Consider the following 16249-nt stretch of genomic DNA (forward strand, 5'->3'; position numbering starts at 1 on the left):
GTAGATGGATACTATGCAAGGTAGAGACAAAAAGAAGAAGGTGAAGAAATAAATCCTCTTCTTCCCTCTGCCTTTTATATATCCACCGTTTGAGCCATCAAACTTTCAGAGATTTTCGAATGTCGGTAGGTCACGGACCGCGCTTCAATCTGACGGTGGTGGAGGCCGCTCTGCTTTTCGAATCCTTCGGCCATATAGGATTTATTCGGATCTTGAGCTTGGTCTGGACCCTGACTTGTTTTTGGGTGATAAATACTTTCGGCTTTACTCGGAAGAAAAGGTCGAATTTGCAAAGGTCGGTTGGTTTTACCAAAGAGTACGCTTTCTTCCGAGGTGCTTGAAGGCGGCGATCGCCGATAGGTTGATGTGATAGATGAGAGAAAAACGTTGAAGGTGGCAGTTCTTGGGTGGTTGGGTTGATAAAGGTTCATGGACACTAAAGTATATCCTATGTGCATGCATGCCAAATGAATTGAACCAGAATACAAATGAAGATTCGGGTATACCCACTACATAATCGTCCAAGAAACGATAGGCTGTCTGAAAATCTACAACTCATCGCTCTATTCTCCTTTAAATGAGATTTTGCCCTTCAAGGAGCATGATGATGGCTGTTCATTCAATCAGCAACAGGCTGGCATTGCCAAGACGAGACTCACAATGAACAATCTCGGGGACGGTATCGTATCTCAAGTCTGCCACCAAGTCAGCATTCTCGGGTGTCTCATACACATCATCTACACCCGTCAGGTTCTTGATCTCGCCCGCCCTGGCGCGTTTGTATAGACCTCTCCGGTCAACCTTTTCACACCACTCGAGAGGAGTGGCCACATGTACCAAGAAAAAGTTGCCGCTGCCTGAGCCAACCACCATCTTTTTGATCGCTTGTCGAGATTTCTCGTATGGCGCAACTGGAGCGGCAATGACAGCAGCACCAGCTTTGGATAACTCGGAGGCGACAAAGCCAATGCGTTGGAGATTGACGTGCTTTTGCTCAGGAGTAATGGCGCGGGAGATGTGGGGATCAAGGTCAGATCGGAGTTCTTCACCCAGTAAGAGAGAGACAGATCGAGAACCTTGCTGTTGGAGTGTGACCTGAAGCGCGCGAGCAATGGTGTCTTTTCCAGAGTTGTGGAGACCAGTCAAGAGAATGGTGAAGCCTTGTTGAGGTCGAGGAGGGTAAGAGTCTCGGAGGACCTTGACGACGCCAATGTAGGAGAACCAGTCAGGAATGGCTGCGCCAGTACGAAGCCTCTTTCGAAGCTCAGTACCAGAGATATCAGCGGTTGGAGTGCCCTTGGGTACCTCATCGACAGGCTGATACTCGTCAGTGCCGGGAAGGTAAGTCATGGCTTGGAAAGGAACCATCTCAATCTCAAGTTCGTCTTTAAACTGGGTGACCAGCTCCTGAGCATCGTACGGCCCATAAAAGTCTTTGCCCTCGGAGTCTTTCCCAGGTCCAGCATGGTCTCGACCGACGATAAAGTGCGTAGCACCAAAGTTCTTTCTGATGATGGCATGCCAAACAGCTTCTCTAGGGCCAGCCATCCTCATGGCCAGAGGCAAAAGAGCGAGATGGGCCATGCCTTCCGGATAAGAGGGCATGAGAGCTTGGTAAGCTCGGACACGGGTATAGTGGTCGACATCCCCAGGCTTGGTAAGGCCAACAACGGGATGAATAAGGACGTTGGCTCGTCGTTGTCGTGCAGCGCGGACGGTGAGTTCTCGATGAGCTCGGTGCATGGGGTTTCGGGTTTGAAAGGCAACAACCTTTCGCCAAGCAAGCTTGTGAAAATGAGCACGGAGTTCAGAAGGTGTGTATCGAAGAGGAACGTAATCATAGTGGGTGGGAGCTTGGATAGCTTGGACCTTGCCACCAATGTAAAACTCCTTGACATTGTTGTGGAGGTAGGCAACGCTGGGATGGGCAATGTCGTCAGCACCGAGAACTTGGATAGCTTCGGCAGATTTATCAGGTCTGTAAATATCAGAAACTGCAGGCTAGTTAGCTTTGAGCCAGTCCAGATTTGACCCACCAGTGAGAATAGCAAGAGCAGCGTCATCACGAGGGTCACGGAGAGCGACTCGAGCACCATATTTGAGGCCGAGACGGTCAATGTCTTCTTGGGAAACGTCAAGAGTTATTGGCATGGAAAACAATTTGCCTTGTGTCTGTCCGTTAACCTTGGCGAGTCGAAGAGTGTCTCGAACGCTACAAGAGTCAATTCTACGCCCCTGTCCAGGCTGAAACGACATACGAAACGTAGTCGTCTTCATTCATAAAACCCTCCAACGGAGAGAATCCACCATTCAAAATAAGTTCGAGGTCACACAGTTGACGCTGCTCGCATTAGCATCCATTCAAAAGACCCACTCACGCAACTTACCTCGGTGAGAAAGATGTCGTTCAAGGCTCTAGCCTCTTGGACTAACGAGTCGTGAAGAGGAGCATCTCGTACGATGAGATCCTTGAGAACGCCGCCATGGGGAGTGTTTGCCATTTTATCTCTCCGTTTTGACTTTGCGAGTGAGTTCTTGATACTTTTTGAGCAAGTCGACGTAGTATCAAACGACGAATAACCAGTTTGTAAGTGGTAAAAGGCAGGCGGACGGTTGCTTTGCATGGAACGGGTCGACTTATTATATCTTTTTCCAAAGGATTACTCAGCAATAATTTTGTCATTGTATTCACAAAAAATCTGGAAGAATGAGATTAAAAAAGAAATAAAAAGTAGAAAAAAGAGATAAAATTGAGCACGCAATTAATTCATCATTGATCTCACTTCACGAATATAATTCCGTCGGACATCGCCGAAATCTGGAAATGGTTTGTCACCGTTAAGATGGCTGATATAAAAATAATTCGACTTTTTACAGCTATACTCCAAAGACTTGTGCAATCGTCGAATTAGGACCAGCCTCTTCTCTCTCTACACTGTCTCGCTCACTTGCATATTGTCCTCGTACAGCGTCCTCTGCTTCATCCAGAGTTCCATCGTTGCTCGCTATCCGTCGGCCTCCAAGTGTATCCATCTCTGCCAGGTTCCTGGCCAGTACCGATCGTTTGATCCTTTTGGCCGGGGGAATACCAAGTTCTTCGGCCTCTCCTAGTTCTTGTCTGGTTGATGCGCCTGGCCGCCGCTTCTTCAGAGACTTGCCGTCGCCCCACAGTTCAGGAGGGCGTATGACGCCGAATTTAGCATGATAGAGACCGCAAGCTGGGTTTGTGTCAGCGTTTGGGAAAGAAAAGGATAGACGTACCATTGCAGACTTTGTGATCAATGCCTCCCAAGGTAAGCTTCCTCCAAACGGTAGTTTCAGTTCTCATGCAAATGTCACAACTTCCTGGTGGACCTTGTTTGAGTCTGGAAAGGACAGAGATGGGGTTTTCGAGTTGGTCATCGTTGATGCTCTGCAAGTGCTCGGCCGGCGTCCCTTCTGTGGAATGATGGGTGGCAGACTCTTCTGTTTGTCTTTCCAGCTCTTCCTGTGCAGGTAAGAAATCTGCAAAAGACGTCGATTCTAACCGAGCATCACGCTCCCCTTCCCCGTGCTCTCCATGTCCGTGTCCTTGAGACTGTGGCGGGTTGAGATGCGATAGTATAAACGCTTCAGCACGAGCGACAGCCTCTGCTGTAGCTTCCTGATCGTCTTCGCATATTGCATTCAACGTTTTAGGTTGGCTGTCGTACGATGGACCAGACACTTGTCCGTTCATGGACTCGGACTCGTCCTCAGCAGTGGCTTGTTGAAGTCTGCTTTTGAGCAATTTCTTTGGCGTTTTGCGTTTTGCCTTGTACTCTGGTTCTTGCGAATGGTTAATAATGAAATTGTGATAAATAGTCCGAGCAACATCGCTTTTTGGTGGTCTTCCTCTTCTACGTCTAGTGAGTGCAGGAGAGGAAAAGGTGCCGGTAACGTATTGGTTATCAGGCTAGTTTCATGTCAAGACGAAACCTTATAAATTCACAGTGTACTCACATGCTCCTCATTCAACAATGTTTCTACGAACCCTCCAATTGATTTCAGTGATACCAACGTTTTCTCCTTCTCCTCCTCTCCATTCACACCAAGTGATCTGATTTCCTTGACAAGCTGCACAATCTTCTTTTCAATTGTCGTTTTTTCATCACGTGTTTTCACGAGATTATCTCGGAGTGGAAACAGTTCGCTTTCAAGACGTGAGATGGTTTCTTGATATTCACTAAACAGGCTTTGAAGCACCTCAATTTCATCAGAAAAAATTGAATTTGGTAATAGTGAGGCAGCCGTGCTTTCCGCTGCTTCATCATTCACATTTTCTGATCCCACAAACGATATCTGCCTTTCCACCTTGACCACAGCCGCTTTTGTCAATGCCAAGTCTTCCATTAGAACCCTCTCCACCTCAGTGTTTAAAGCAGCAGCGATGATGATGGCGGCATTGGTCTCAGGGGTAGATGATGAGTTTGACGAAGCATATTGATTGAATGGTGCATTCGCATTCAATTCCGGTCGTTCAGGATGCTGCAATGGCATATGCTCTCCTTCATGACCAGTCGCCACAGCGGCTAATTCTCCTAGCCTTCCGCTTTCCCCTGTCTCCTTCAGAAACGACTCCATGCCATGCATCCAATTTGACTCGTTACCTTCTGAAAAGTCTACCCCTGTAATGTCTGTCAAAGCAGCAAGAATAGTATGCGAGTGTGCTTCTTGTTCATGTGTTTGGATTTGACCATCTTCAACACTTTGCTGGGTCTCTTGAAGTGATTCACCATTCCTCGGCGGAATGGAGGTAGGCCGTCCCTCTTCTTGCCGTTGGTTTGATTGAATCTCTGGATGGTACTCTTCCAAAGCATTCTCAAGAGCTGCAATCTGTTCCTTCAATCGTGCATTTTCTTCCGCAAGCGCCCTTGCCGTATGTTCCAATCCAGCGGCTTTCTCAGCTTGCCTACTTCTCGACCGGTCTGCTGCGAGGCGGTTTGCTTCTCGTCGTCTAAAATCAGCTGCAGAACCAGGAACTGTACCCTTGGCTTTTGATGGACGGCCAGTCTTTGTGCGACGCTGAGTGATTTGTTGGAGGGAGTGGTGCTGAGAAGTAGATATGTCATCTTGAACAAGCGAACGTTCTGATTCACATAAGCTTTGTGTTTATAGATGAATAAGAGTCAATTAACAAACCTAGAGATGGGTCAATGACCATTTGATTCATTATTGCTGGGTGGTCGTTAAAAGTGGAGGAAACAAAAACAGAATGACATGGCAATTTTTCTTTCAAGGAGAGTTTCTACGCCTAATTGGGAATCTATCAATAATTAGGCGCGCAAGGTCTAATTACCCATTTCCGACTTTTCTTTGTTTTTATTTATTTATTCTTTATTTTCATCTTGTTATAGAAATCAAGATGAAGCCAGCAACAATCAAAATCGGTCAGAATGCACTGAAGAGTACTCCGAAACCTGTACAATATATTCCTCGTACTGCTGCTGTATATTGGAATCCACTCTTGGCTCGGGCAATCTCGAGGAACCCACGGACAAGATCTTTCGTCTTTCAGTCTCCAAGATATCTTTCCCATCAAGCAGAGCCTCAAGGACCTATACCGCCTATTGGAGCAGAGAACACTTATGACATTGTCATCATTGGAGGAGCAAATGCTGGACTTGCATTAGTTTGTGCACTTTGTAAATTATTCAAGCTCATCAGAGGATTTTAATAATCGTCCTGATGGATAGTATCGCATCCCACCATATCGAAAACAACCCGTATCCTATTACTAGAGGGATCTTCACTCGACAAGATTCGCCACTGGCCGGAATCGAGTGAATGGGAGAATCGCATTAGCAGTTTGACTCATGAAAACATCCAATGGTTAGAGAGTGAGTGAATATCCGCTTTTACGGTATATTGCTTGTATTGAGACGAGCAAGGTATCGGTGTATGGAAGCATGTCAAACAAAAAAGATCGTGTCCTGTCCATGAGATTATCGTATGTCCTATCTTTACTTATCTCTGTGAAATGCTCATTGGATTTCAAGATATGGTCCAATCCTTCCGCTGATTCAACCCCTACCATTCACTTCCCCTCTATCGGTCGTCCGTTGGCGCGCATGACTGAGAACTTGAATCTTCAGCAAGCTTTGCTTAAAAGAATAAATGAAATTGGGCAAGGTATCGTGGACATACGGGAGAGTTCCAAAGTGGCTGAAATGCGTCTGGGTGAGGGTGACAGATGGGTAGGGCTGAGAATTGGCGATGAATGGGTACGAGGGTCCCTTGTAGTAAGCCAAATAGCTCTGTAATGTGCATTCAACTGTTGACCCTGCATAGGTTGGAGCAGACGGGCCAAATTCGCCAGTTAGGCATTTTTCTAAAATCGAGTCTTTTGGTCACGGCTACCGTACCCATGCAGTCGTGGCAACTCTTCACCACGAAGCTGACACTCTCTACCCCAATACAACTGCTTTCCAGCGTTTTCTTCCCACTGGTCCCATCGCCTTTCTTCCTCTATCATCCACTTGTTCAACCATGGTCTGGTCAACTCTGCCCAATCATGCTGTAGCTCTCAAAAAATTGTCCCCTGAAGCGCTTACTCAAATGATCAATGCAGGGTATACCCTTCCCGAAGAAACCCTTGGCCAGCTTTTTGCAGCTGTCCTTTCAGCTCAAGAGAGCGAAACACCACTTACAGCTAACCAAATATCTACACTTATCGCCACGCTTCCTTCTGCACCCATGTCAGCAGACCAACCCATCCTTCCTCCTACCATCACATCTATTCATGCACCTTCTGTCGCTTCGTTCCCTCTCCGGCTCAGTCACGCTACCTCTTATCTTGGTAAACGCACCGCGTTGGTGGGTGATTCGGCCCACACAATTCACCCCTTGGCCGGTCAAGGTCTCAACATGGGTTTGGCAGATGTGGACTGTTTGGCTCGAACACTGGAAAGGACCAAGCAACTGGGAGGCGACCTAGGAAGCTTGGAAGGGACCAAAGGATACCCTAAAGAAAGATATCCTCTGAATCATTTAATGCTAAGTACAACAGATAAACTGCATTACATCTTCCGCGCAAGAAACGGATTGATAAACTGGGTAAGAGGGACAGGTTTGGATGTAATTAATGAGTTGGAACCGATCAAGAAAATATTAATGGGTGGAGCTGGCTCTGGTGTAGGTATGGGTGGAAGAGGGACTAAGAGGACTGAAAAAGAGAGGGTGTTTGGAAGAGCTAAAGCTGGAGATGATCTCAAGACTACAGACGGATTACCAATGACTGTGGCTAACGGTATTGAAGGGTGGTTCGCGTTAAAAGAGGTCATGAGCATGATTGGAGGTGTAGTTGAAGAAGCTACTAAGAATGGGCTCAGAAGGGCAGCAGATGTCCTTGACAAGAGAAGACATTGAAAATATCTAAGAAGATATGCAGTCAGCAATTACAGACCCATACGTATACATGGCAAACACATGATTTCAACACCGTATATTGCCATTTGCAGATAAGCCAACATTGCACAACCATGCTATGTTCTAAACAAACAATCATTTAATCTAGATTTCAGCCCCTGACGTCTCTTAGTAATTCGTGGGGGTGCTCGGCGCCAACGTCAAACTCACATTGTAATCTTTGCTTTTCTTGCACAGGCGTGTCTTGTTCATCCGCAAAAGGATCACCAAATGGGTTTTCATCCTCCTCCAGCAACCCCTTATTGTTATGATCATCCTCCAACGTGGCGTATTCACTCGTTGAGGTCTTTTCACGTCCTGTATGAGCCTGCTGACGTTTGTAAGCAACTGCTTGAGGGCCATGGGTGGCTTGCCATTCGGCATCAGAAGAGTCGTAATCAGAAAAATCCGAGAGTGAACTATGCGGAATGTCTCAGCATCTATCATGATAGCACTATGCAATGACTCACCCTCCATATGAATCGCTGTCCTCAGAATCTGGTTTGATAGGAGGGGGTAACTTAGCAGCCTGTGCGTTCGAAATGCTCCCACCAAAATCTATATCTTGCAAATCGCCGTAGACACCTTCAGTACTCAACCGCAACTGGGCAGACTGCTCTCGTGATGGAGTTCCATGAGCACTCGCCTGGCGCGAGAGCTGCCATTGTTGTCTTCGCTCAGATTCGCGTTTCTGATCTGCTTGCATTTGTTGCAGTTCACCTGTACGGTCCGCCTCCAGCTTCTGGGCAGCAAGACGTTTGCTCATAGCCGCAACATCCGCAGCCTCGTCGGTTTCTGAATCAGAGTCAAGAACAGCTGGTTTTGAGAGCTATTCAGGTTAGGATTGTCTTCATAAAAGAAAATGGAGGTGCTCACTCTATCATAAAGAAGGATTGCCTCGACAATCTTCTCGTTGGCGTCAATAAGAGTCCCAACGAATTCTTCGTCTGTGACAAGTTGAATGTATCGGACAATGGATTTACGAATAGCTTTGGCTTTGTCAAGATTATCCTGCACCTTGGGACTCTCCGTAACGTTTTCAACCTCTCGATTGACAAGCTAAGACATATTAGCAAGTGTTTACAACGCAAATATCACATTTACTCTGCAAGCGTTTACCAAATTGTTGGCACACTGTATGGCGTTGGCTACAGCCACCATAATCTGAGGTTTCTCCTTTTCAAAATTGAATGGCGGTCTCTTAGGTTGGGATGCCCTCTTTCTCTTCGATTGTTCCTTAACCTTTCGCTTTCTTTCGGCCTCTTCCTCTGCTTCTCTCACTCTCCTTGTCTCGATTTCTGCCATTTCTTTCTTTCGCTTCAATTCTCTTTCTCGGCGCTCTAGCTCAGCCTCACGCTGCTCAAAATTGATACGAGCTTCACGAGCGCGTTTACGTTCTTCTGCATCAGCCTTAGCAGCTGCAAGATCCGTGTATGTATCGGGTCCCCGTTGACTTGGAGCCGGATTCCAATCGTGGGAAAAAATATCACCATCGAATGTTCTGCTATTCGCACGATTGCTCGTCTTTGTCTCCGAGGCGGTCTGCCAGCAAGACTGATTAGATTCTCAAGCTTATCTCTCGCTGTTACCAACCTTTGTATGTGAAACATGCCTGCCATAGCCACTGTACTTTTTATATAAACCAGCCACTCCTTGCATCCTTGGCTCATCCTGTACGTCATGTTGAGTACATCCCACATGACCTTGACTGAATAGTGTACACTCACCTTGTAGTGCAATGACCATGCGTGAAAAACGAGCAAAAGTCTCTTCTTTACTTGCGAATCAGTCAGAGGCTATTCAAATTTGTTGGCGACACGACATCAGTACTTGTACCTTGCTCACATCGGTAGCCATGAATTTGAGACGCTCCATAAGCTGCTCATTTGCCCAATTAAGCTGGAAGCCTTTACCACAGTTCTCCGTAAGCGCCCGAAGGATAGTCAAGGCTCGAACTTGTCTGTGAACATTTCCGTATTTGAGCTTCTTTCTGATAGCACGGGCAGCTTCCTGATGGTCATGGTATGTCAGAACGCAGTGAACAGCTCGACAGCTTTAAACGACACGAACCGCCGTTCCTTGGGGTCCTTGGATGTTGATACTGTCTACAAGCTCTGGGATTCCATCTAGACTTGTCTCATCGTACCTATCAGAAGACAAAACCTCTACCCAGTCTGTGATGGACGAGTGAGGCTTTGTCTCCTCGAGAGAGGTGACCATAGATATGGCGTTCTTGAGATATTTGCTCGCGCCTGACATCTTGCCAGTCGTTAAAAGTAGAAAGATGAATGAAAAGAGAAAAAGAATAGATCAAAAGCAAATATAGATCACTTGCCGAACCGGATGTTAAGTTTATTACGTCATTGTAATTAAGCCTTTAGTACCTTTTAGTCGGATTAATAATAATTTTACATTTACTTTTCTCTTTTCTTTTCTTTTTTCACTATACAATGTCTATATATCTTCCAGGACAACCACTTTCTTCCAGTTTCCCTTTACCGCAATGTGGAAGAGGCTGTTACGAAAAAGATGGCAGAATACTTGCTAGCGTAGTAGGAAGACATAAAAGAGACGGGGCAGTGAGCGTGGTCGTTCTCGTATGGGCAAGTTCTCATGAGTGCAGGTTTTGAATGTTGTCGGGAGAGAAGAGACTGTGGGCACAGTAGATGTAGATGCAATCGTGAGTTATTCATGTTAAAATACAGCTGGCTGATTGAACTGCGCTGGACAGGTGTTGGGTATTGTGAGTACCTAGGCGATGACCAAAACATCCTATATAACAGCTTACAAAGGTCTCTCGTCTAACACCTCAACAAGCTCACATCACACTACTCGCTGCTGAAGACCGACCCCTTCCTGAAACGTCTGGAGAGTTTATAGGCGTGATAAGGACATCCGACGTCAGATTGACAGAAAGAGACAAGATCAAGATGAGGGAGTGCTTCAGGCTGGGAGATATAGTCAAAGCCAAGGTGGTGAGCTTTGAGAGCTGGAGTCATGCCAGATTTATAAGCTGACGGCCTTACAGCTGAGTCTTGGCGATGCAAAGAGTTATTATCTCACGACAGCTGCTAACGAACTAGGAGTGGTGTATGCCACGTCTGAAGCAGGTAAGCATGGCTGACTATCTCATTCCATACACCCATCGACTCATAACTCATCCTAGGCAATCCACTCTTGCCAGTCAGTTATCAAGAGATGGAAGATGAAGTGACTGGGAAAAAGGAGAAGAGGAAGGTAGCTAAACCTGAGGGAATTTGACATTGAACCCAGCAATCTGTCCGCTTGTAATCAAGCCATCCATAGTCAAGCCATTGCATGCATATTTCTCTTGTGCTTGTAGACGGTTGTTTCTACTGAAAGAGTCGTTGAATTTGATTCCGTTCCTACTTCCTTTCGGTTTGTTGACACTTTTAATTATATTTCACTCTTTATATTGAATCATTTCCACCATGTCGAATGAGAGAGTCCGGGTGAGTAGAAAACGAAATGTCAACATATTTCTGATGCATCGGTAGGGGATCCAAGTCCACAGACCAGTCATCTACGGCTCACATGCAAGGCTTTTATCAGAAGCTGAAAAACGGCTGGCTCCAGCGGGACGTGAGTGGTCAAAAGTTGGTGTTGAGATATGAGCAGCTCATAAAAACCCCAGACACACATAAGTGGACAGTGTTTATCAACTCAGCTACTTCGCCTCCGCCTGATCCTGAAAATCTCAATGATATTGATGAACTTCCTGGAGGTGCTGATGATCTTTCTTATTTCATTAGAAAAGTTACTTTTAAGCTTCATGAGACTTATCCAACTCCTAATAGAGGTGGGAAACGACTCAACAAGCTGTAAAGAAATGAGCTTACTTGATGCCATAGTTATGGATAAACCGCCATTCCGAGTTTCGGAAACTGGATGGGGTGAATTCGCTGTCCAAATCAGAATACAATTCATACCAGAGTCATCCGAGAAACCGCTTGTTCTCTCGCACATGATCAAGCTTCATCACTGGGGCGCTCCTCTTGAATCAGCTCCTGCTAGCACAGATACGCCCACAGAGCCTTTCGTTACCTTAACTCCAGCCGCTACTGCCAGCGACACTATGAGAGACAGCGCCGATGTGGAGATGGAGGACCCAGAAACGCCTACTCAAACTCAGGATACATCCGTAATGACTGTGGAAGGCAATTCTCCACAAGCGGAAGAGTCCAAGGACGGTGATATAAGAGACCAAATTCAAGTCGAGCAAACTCCTACAGCATCTATCATCCAGACCGCTGAGGCCAGGTCAGGATCGATATCTGTAGCTGCCTCACTACCCGTTCACGCATGGCAATACGATGAAATCGTCTTTTCTGACCCTCCTCGTCAATTTTTCGACATTCTCAACGCCAACCCTCCAACACCCTTGCCTCCTAAAAATAGGCGCCCAAAAGATCAAAGAGAAGAATATAGGAACAAGAAAAAGGGCAAAGGCGCAAGCAAGGTGAATGGTATTGGGTCAACTGCTAGAAGTAGTCGGGCAGGAACGATGGAGGGAGGGGCAGTAGAAACACCGATGTCGCAGGTTGAAATGCCTGGAGAACAGGGGAGCGCAGACGTTCATCTAGAGTTTACACAAGAAATGATCAAGACAGAATACAATACCATGATGAATGCAAGAATGAAGATTGTTGATCAAATGGATAAATGGAGGTGAGACTTTTGGTTCATAAAAATCTCATATTGACGAGAGAGTGCTTAGAGAACGACTGATTGCTCTTGAAAAAGAGCTGGAAAAGGCTAAAGAAGAGGTAGAGACACCGATATAGGTGCATGTAGAAGGGTGCAATGTTGTACATTATATTTGTCATGCAGGTATGTATATTTGTCTGTTTCCAGCAGCTTCAAACAATAATCGAGTGATTACTTCTATGTTTCTCTCCAAGGGAATTCAAACTTGTCTGCGTTTTTTTTCCTCCAAAGCTTCTTCCTACAATATCGTGCGCATCAGCAAAGATTCCATGGGGAAAGCAACATGACATACTTTTGTTTTTTAGTGACATGTTCCACAAAGATTTCAACGCAGTATTGTTTTTTAAAATCGCGAATAAACGCAGGATCCCAAAGCTCACTTGCAATCCCGAGGTCCTTGCAGCACCTCATGAGAGCATTGGATTTACAAGCCTCGGTGGCAGTGGCAATACCCGAAGGATCAAAATACTCTTGCTCACCACGAGCAACAGAAACCAAACGACCGAGACAGATTAATCCCCATTCTCGGCTGACAATCCTCGGACCGACATGCGTCTCTCCACGAGGAGCCAAGCCCCACCCCCCTGGCCCAAAAGCAGCATTAAGTGTGCGTCTATATTTGATTTCCGGAAGATACAATAACCCATCTTTAACGCCATTTTAGCTCATGTTACACAAAGTGCTTAAAAGACAAACATACCAGGCTTTATCTCTACATCACTAGCGGTCAAGGGCTTCAACAACGCACCTGCAATCTCTTTCGAAAATGGCTTGTCGCTCAATCCCGCAAAGCTAATACTCCAATCCATCCCTACAGACGCCTCACCCGGGATTCTTCCACCTGTTTCCAGGCTCGAATTCTCCCCGACGACGGATGATGAATCAAGCCCCAAAGATGAATTAGAAGGAGTGGTGAATGATGGGGCAACAGGAGCGGATGGAGCAGCCGATAGATGAGCATAGTCGTCTATAGCAGGCTCAGAAGACGGCAGGTCGTCTGGGAATCGGCCAGCTGAAGGTGGAGGAAGCGGGGTTGAGGCTCCACGGACAGGCGCTGAAGTCTGGGATGTAGCTGTTCGCCATGTTCGAGTAGGCGTGGTAGTAGCTTTACGTACGTAGCGAGTAATTGGAGCAGCATCTGTTAAGAGGGAAACAGAAGTTGAGACTGAGCGTTTTGGAAGGGCTAATATGGGTGTTCGAAGGATATTTATAGTATAAGAGTACATTTTAATGAAAAGTGAAAAGAAAAAGAGAAAAGTAATTGAAACCTAACATATTTAAATTATTTTTGGGTGGCAAAATGATGATATCATGACTTTGTGGCAGTTGAGTCAACCATGATTATTTTTCTAATACTTTTTTTTTTTCTTATATATATACAACGAGGAATAGAAAAATGGTAACATTATAAAACGAATTTTGTTAATCAACAATACAACAAGTATACTAATGGATACTCTCTTCCTGCATATGGCTCTCTTTTACAGCAGGTTTCTCTTTACTAGTATTAGCTGAATCCCACATGAAGCTATGTCCAATCGTAATCAGCATAAAGGTGTGAGTATAAAAGGCAGAATACAGACAAGTCACATCTGAATTTGTGGTTAACTTCCTCTCTTAATCGCTTCGATCTGCCTTTATCATATCCTGCTCCCACTGGTCTATGAATCATCGGATCAGATATCAATCAGCCTACTCTGACCTGACCAACTCACAGAGAACATAGCCAGAACCGTTTGCCTTTATTAGGGCCAGGTTTCATAACGACTTGCGCTTCGTCAGGGATTACTCATTGATGTTACAAAACATACTCACTAAAATCTTTACACGGCTTTTGGTGAGCTGTACAGAGAGGAGGGAGTTTTTTCGCAAAGATATTGGACCACTGGGGCAAATCTTTGGCCTTCCTCGCCTTCTCTTCAGCATCGGCATCAATAATGGCTTGAGAAACCATTGAGGCTTCCTCTTCCGTCAAACTATGATTATCTTGGACTTGAGTTTCTGGCGACATCTTTGCAGCAATGGCTTGGTCTAAAGGGGACGTCGAAGCGACACGTTTTTTGCTACTTGCAGACGACGGACTTGACAAGGTAGAAGGTGATTTTCGTTTGTCATTGGTTTTGGGTTGAGATAAAAAATTTGATATTTTGGCTTGTCTAGCAGTTTTGCTATCCGAGGCGGATCTGCTTCTTTTTGTCATGGGCTTGGGCGTCAGAGGTGGTCTACATTTGTCCTCTTCCCTATCCGTAGTTGGGTCTGTGATCTTTTCATCTGACTTGGTCAGTTTGAGTGGCAATTTGGCATTTTCAGCGTCGTGCGTCTCTAGAGATGGCGAAATAGTCTTGGATTGCTTTGCAACTAGTGAATTGGGAGGAGTTTGGGTCGTATTGAAAGATGCCATGACGGATTCCTCGTCGCTCTTGGGCTTGCATTTTTTGCCCCCACCAAAGAAACTTTTTAGGGTTGTCTGTCTCGCTGAGAACTCGTCTAGAAATTTGGTAGCAAAGCGTGGCGGTTCGGGTACCTCCCTTGCTACCGCATTAGGATATATAGGTGCAGTGCTGGAAGGCCGGTCTTTTGGATTGAGCATGTCGCGAAGATAGAGTGTCTCACCTTTGGGCGTGACAATGCTCTCGTGGAGTTTGATATACACCGGGCAATGATCGGACCCAAAGACTTTTGGCATGATATTGCCATCTTTGATCCAGGGACGAAGACCAGTGGTACACAGAATCATGTCTATGCGACTGCCGTAGTTTGCTGACCTAAACGCCAGCTTGTCAGTTCGCAATGGTGAATGAATAGATAATAACATACCTTGCATCTAGCTTTTGGTTCCAGCAGGTAAACATGTCATCGCGTTTAGGCCAGCACTCTCTAACCACATCGATCATGGGACCTTTTGGAAAGCACCAATCATCCAACGTTCTTCTTGCAGGATGCTCATAATGCTGTGCTGCTGAGGATCTTACAGGCCCCTCGCCAGAGTCAATGGGCGCACGTACAATGTTGATGTCACCAACAACGATCACTTCTCGTCCGGCAGCTTGCAGTAAGCGCACGCGTTCTTGTAAGGCATAGAGAAAATTCATCTTGTATGGGCGCCGAGCATCGTTTGTCTCATTAGGACAATACAAGTTGAAGAGGACAAAAAGTCTGGCAATATCAACTTTGTTTCAGGCGAAATGATTTCAACTCACCCAAAATCACACACAACGGCTCTTCCTTCTTTATCCAATTTTTCAGGATTGAACGGCTGTCCATCTACCTCGTCTATCCAGGCAATATCGCTAGGACTAGGATAAAACCCAATTCTCTCCTCAACTGTCCAAGGTGGCCGCATTGTACTGGCTCTGTCTTCTAACAGGAGACCGGTGATACCTTCCTCCGCTTTGAGAGGTACGCAACATCGCGAGTCGACATATGTGCAGACGCCGCTGTAACCCGTCTTGGATCGGGGAAAAGTCCAAAAGGCGTCATACGGCCCTGGACAAGCCATGGACTTTTCCAGCTTGGCGCGAACTGTTTTGTGTTCTACGATCGATTAGCATATATATCGCTTGGCGCACGGAGAAAAGATCTGACCTTGAAAGCATAATATTTGAGCATCGAGTTCATCTAATAAACCTTCAACATTCTTCTTTTTCATTGAAGCGAATCTAGAGTTGGCCAGTGAGTTTCCAGACACTAGCCACCACCTAACGTACGGATGATAATCAAGACATGTCCTGAGTACGTTCTTTACGGCAAGCTCAAGTCAGCAATTACCCATGTGCAGATTCTTGGTTCACAAACTACGTTCCACGTCAAGATCTTCATATTGACAATCGCACATTCAGCTCTATCATATTTTGATGTAAGCTATCCGGCCGTCAGCACTATGACATATAAGTAAACACAGCCCTTAATTTTTCAATTTAGCTACCGGATTTCTTCGATAACTTTGCAAAACGAAAGAAATAGAATAGAAAAGTTGCTGAAACGATAACTGTATGATAGTTGCGGTGATTACTGCCGCTTATCTTTCCGGTGGAGGTTCCAGGCACGTTAAATAATCAACTGTCCCGATCCGGCGACCCTATATATATCTATGTAT

The 16249-nt window shown here is 45.8% G+C and overlaps 8 protein-coding genes across 8 annotated transcripts; 3 read left to right on the plus strand and 5 right to left on the minus strand.

Annotated features, from left to right (window-relative positions):
* Positions 1-573: 573 nt before the first annotated feature.
* Positions 574-2501, minus strand: L203_101610 (sulfate adenylyltransferase; the record flags this gene model as incomplete). Its single annotated transcript, XM_066211049.1, has 5 exons — positions 574-611; positions 660-1994; positions 2037-2212; positions 2259-2341; positions 2388-2501. 5 exons carry the CDS (start codon positions 2499-2501, stop codon positions 574-576), a joined length of 1746 nt encoding a protein of 581 aa, XP_066067146.1.
* A 376-nt stretch (positions 2502-2877) lies between these two features.
* Positions 2878-5182, minus strand: L203_101611 (uncharacterized protein; the record flags this gene model as incomplete). Its single annotated transcript, XM_066211050.1, has 4 exons — positions 2878-3218; positions 3262-3934; positions 3982-5108; positions 5161-5182. The coding sequence occupies 4 exons, from the start codon at positions 5180-5182 to the stop codon at positions 2878-2880; spliced, it is 2163 nt and encodes a 720-aa protein (XP_066067147.1).
* A 201-nt stretch (positions 5183-5383) lies between these two features.
* L203_101612 (ubiquinone biosynthesis monooxygenase COQ6) lies at positions 5384-7386 on the plus strand (the record flags this gene model as incomplete). Its single annotated transcript, XM_066211051.1, has 5 exons — positions 5384-5663; positions 5715-5858; positions 5910-5968; positions 6018-6260; positions 6310-7386. The coding sequence occupies 5 exons, from the start codon at positions 5384-5386 to the stop codon at positions 7384-7386; spliced, it is 1803 nt and encodes a 600-aa protein (XP_066067148.1).
* A 144-nt stretch (positions 7387-7530) lies between these two features.
* On the minus strand, positions 7531-9684 carry L203_101613 (uncharacterized protein; the record flags this gene model as incomplete). Its single annotated transcript, XM_066211052.1, has 9 exons — positions 7531-7544; positions 7597-7844; positions 7896-8254; positions 8302-8484; positions 8530-8967; positions 9019-9096; positions 9153-9221; positions 9271-9435; positions 9496-9684. 9 exons carry the CDS (start codon positions 9682-9684, stop codon positions 7531-7533), a joined length of 1743 nt encoding a protein of 580 aa, XP_066067149.1.
* A 191-nt stretch (positions 9685-9875) lies between these two features.
* L203_101614 (uncharacterized protein) lies at positions 9876-10686 on the plus strand (the record flags this gene model as incomplete). Its single annotated transcript, XM_066211053.1, has 5 exons — positions 9876-10004; positions 10049-10105; positions 10209-10400; positions 10454-10535; positions 10592-10686. The coding sequence occupies 5 exons, from the start codon at positions 9876-9878 to the stop codon at positions 10684-10686; spliced, it is 555 nt and encodes a 184-aa protein (XP_066067150.1).
* Positions 10687-10877: 191 nt separating this feature from the next.
* On the plus strand, positions 10878-12230 carry L203_101615 (uncharacterized protein; the record flags this gene model as incomplete). The annotated part of the gene is made up of 5 exons (XM_066211054.1): positions 10878-10898; positions 10944-11028; positions 11081-11245; positions 11298-12114; positions 12164-12230. The coding sequence occupies 5 exons, from the start codon at positions 10878-10880 to the stop codon at positions 12228-12230; spliced, it is 1155 nt and encodes a 384-aa protein (XP_066067151.1).
* Positions 12231-12330: 100 nt separating this feature from the next.
* Positions 12331-13379, minus strand: L203_101616 (uncharacterized protein; the record flags this gene model as incomplete). Its single annotated transcript, XM_066211055.1, has 4 exons — positions 12331-12391; positions 12446-12800; positions 12854-13214; positions 13269-13379. 4 exons carry the CDS (start codon positions 13377-13379, stop codon positions 12331-12333), a joined length of 888 nt encoding a protein of 295 aa, XP_066067152.1.
* A 220-nt stretch (positions 13380-13599) lies between these two features.
* Positions 13600-15972, minus strand: L203_101617 (exodeoxyribonuclease III; the record flags this gene model as incomplete). The annotated part of the gene is made up of 9 exons (XM_066211056.1): positions 13600-13681; positions 13737-13814; positions 13869-13920; positions 13969-14918; positions 14971-15309; positions 15354-15687; positions 15739-15812; positions 15861-15892; positions 15949-15972. The coding sequence occupies 9 exons, from the start codon at positions 15970-15972 to the stop codon at positions 13600-13602; spliced, it is 1965 nt and encodes a 654-aa protein (XP_066067153.1).
* Between the last annotated feature and the right edge of the window lie 277 nt (positions 15973-16249).

The sequence above is a fragment of the Cryptococcus depauperatus genome, chromosome 2 (assembly GCF_001720195.1).
Source record: "Cryptococcus depauperatus CBS 7841 chromosome 2, complete sequence".
NCBI classification, from domain to species: domain Eukaryota; kingdom Fungi; phylum Basidiomycota; class Tremellomycetes; order Tremellales; family Cryptococcaceae; genus Cryptococcus; species Cryptococcus depauperatus.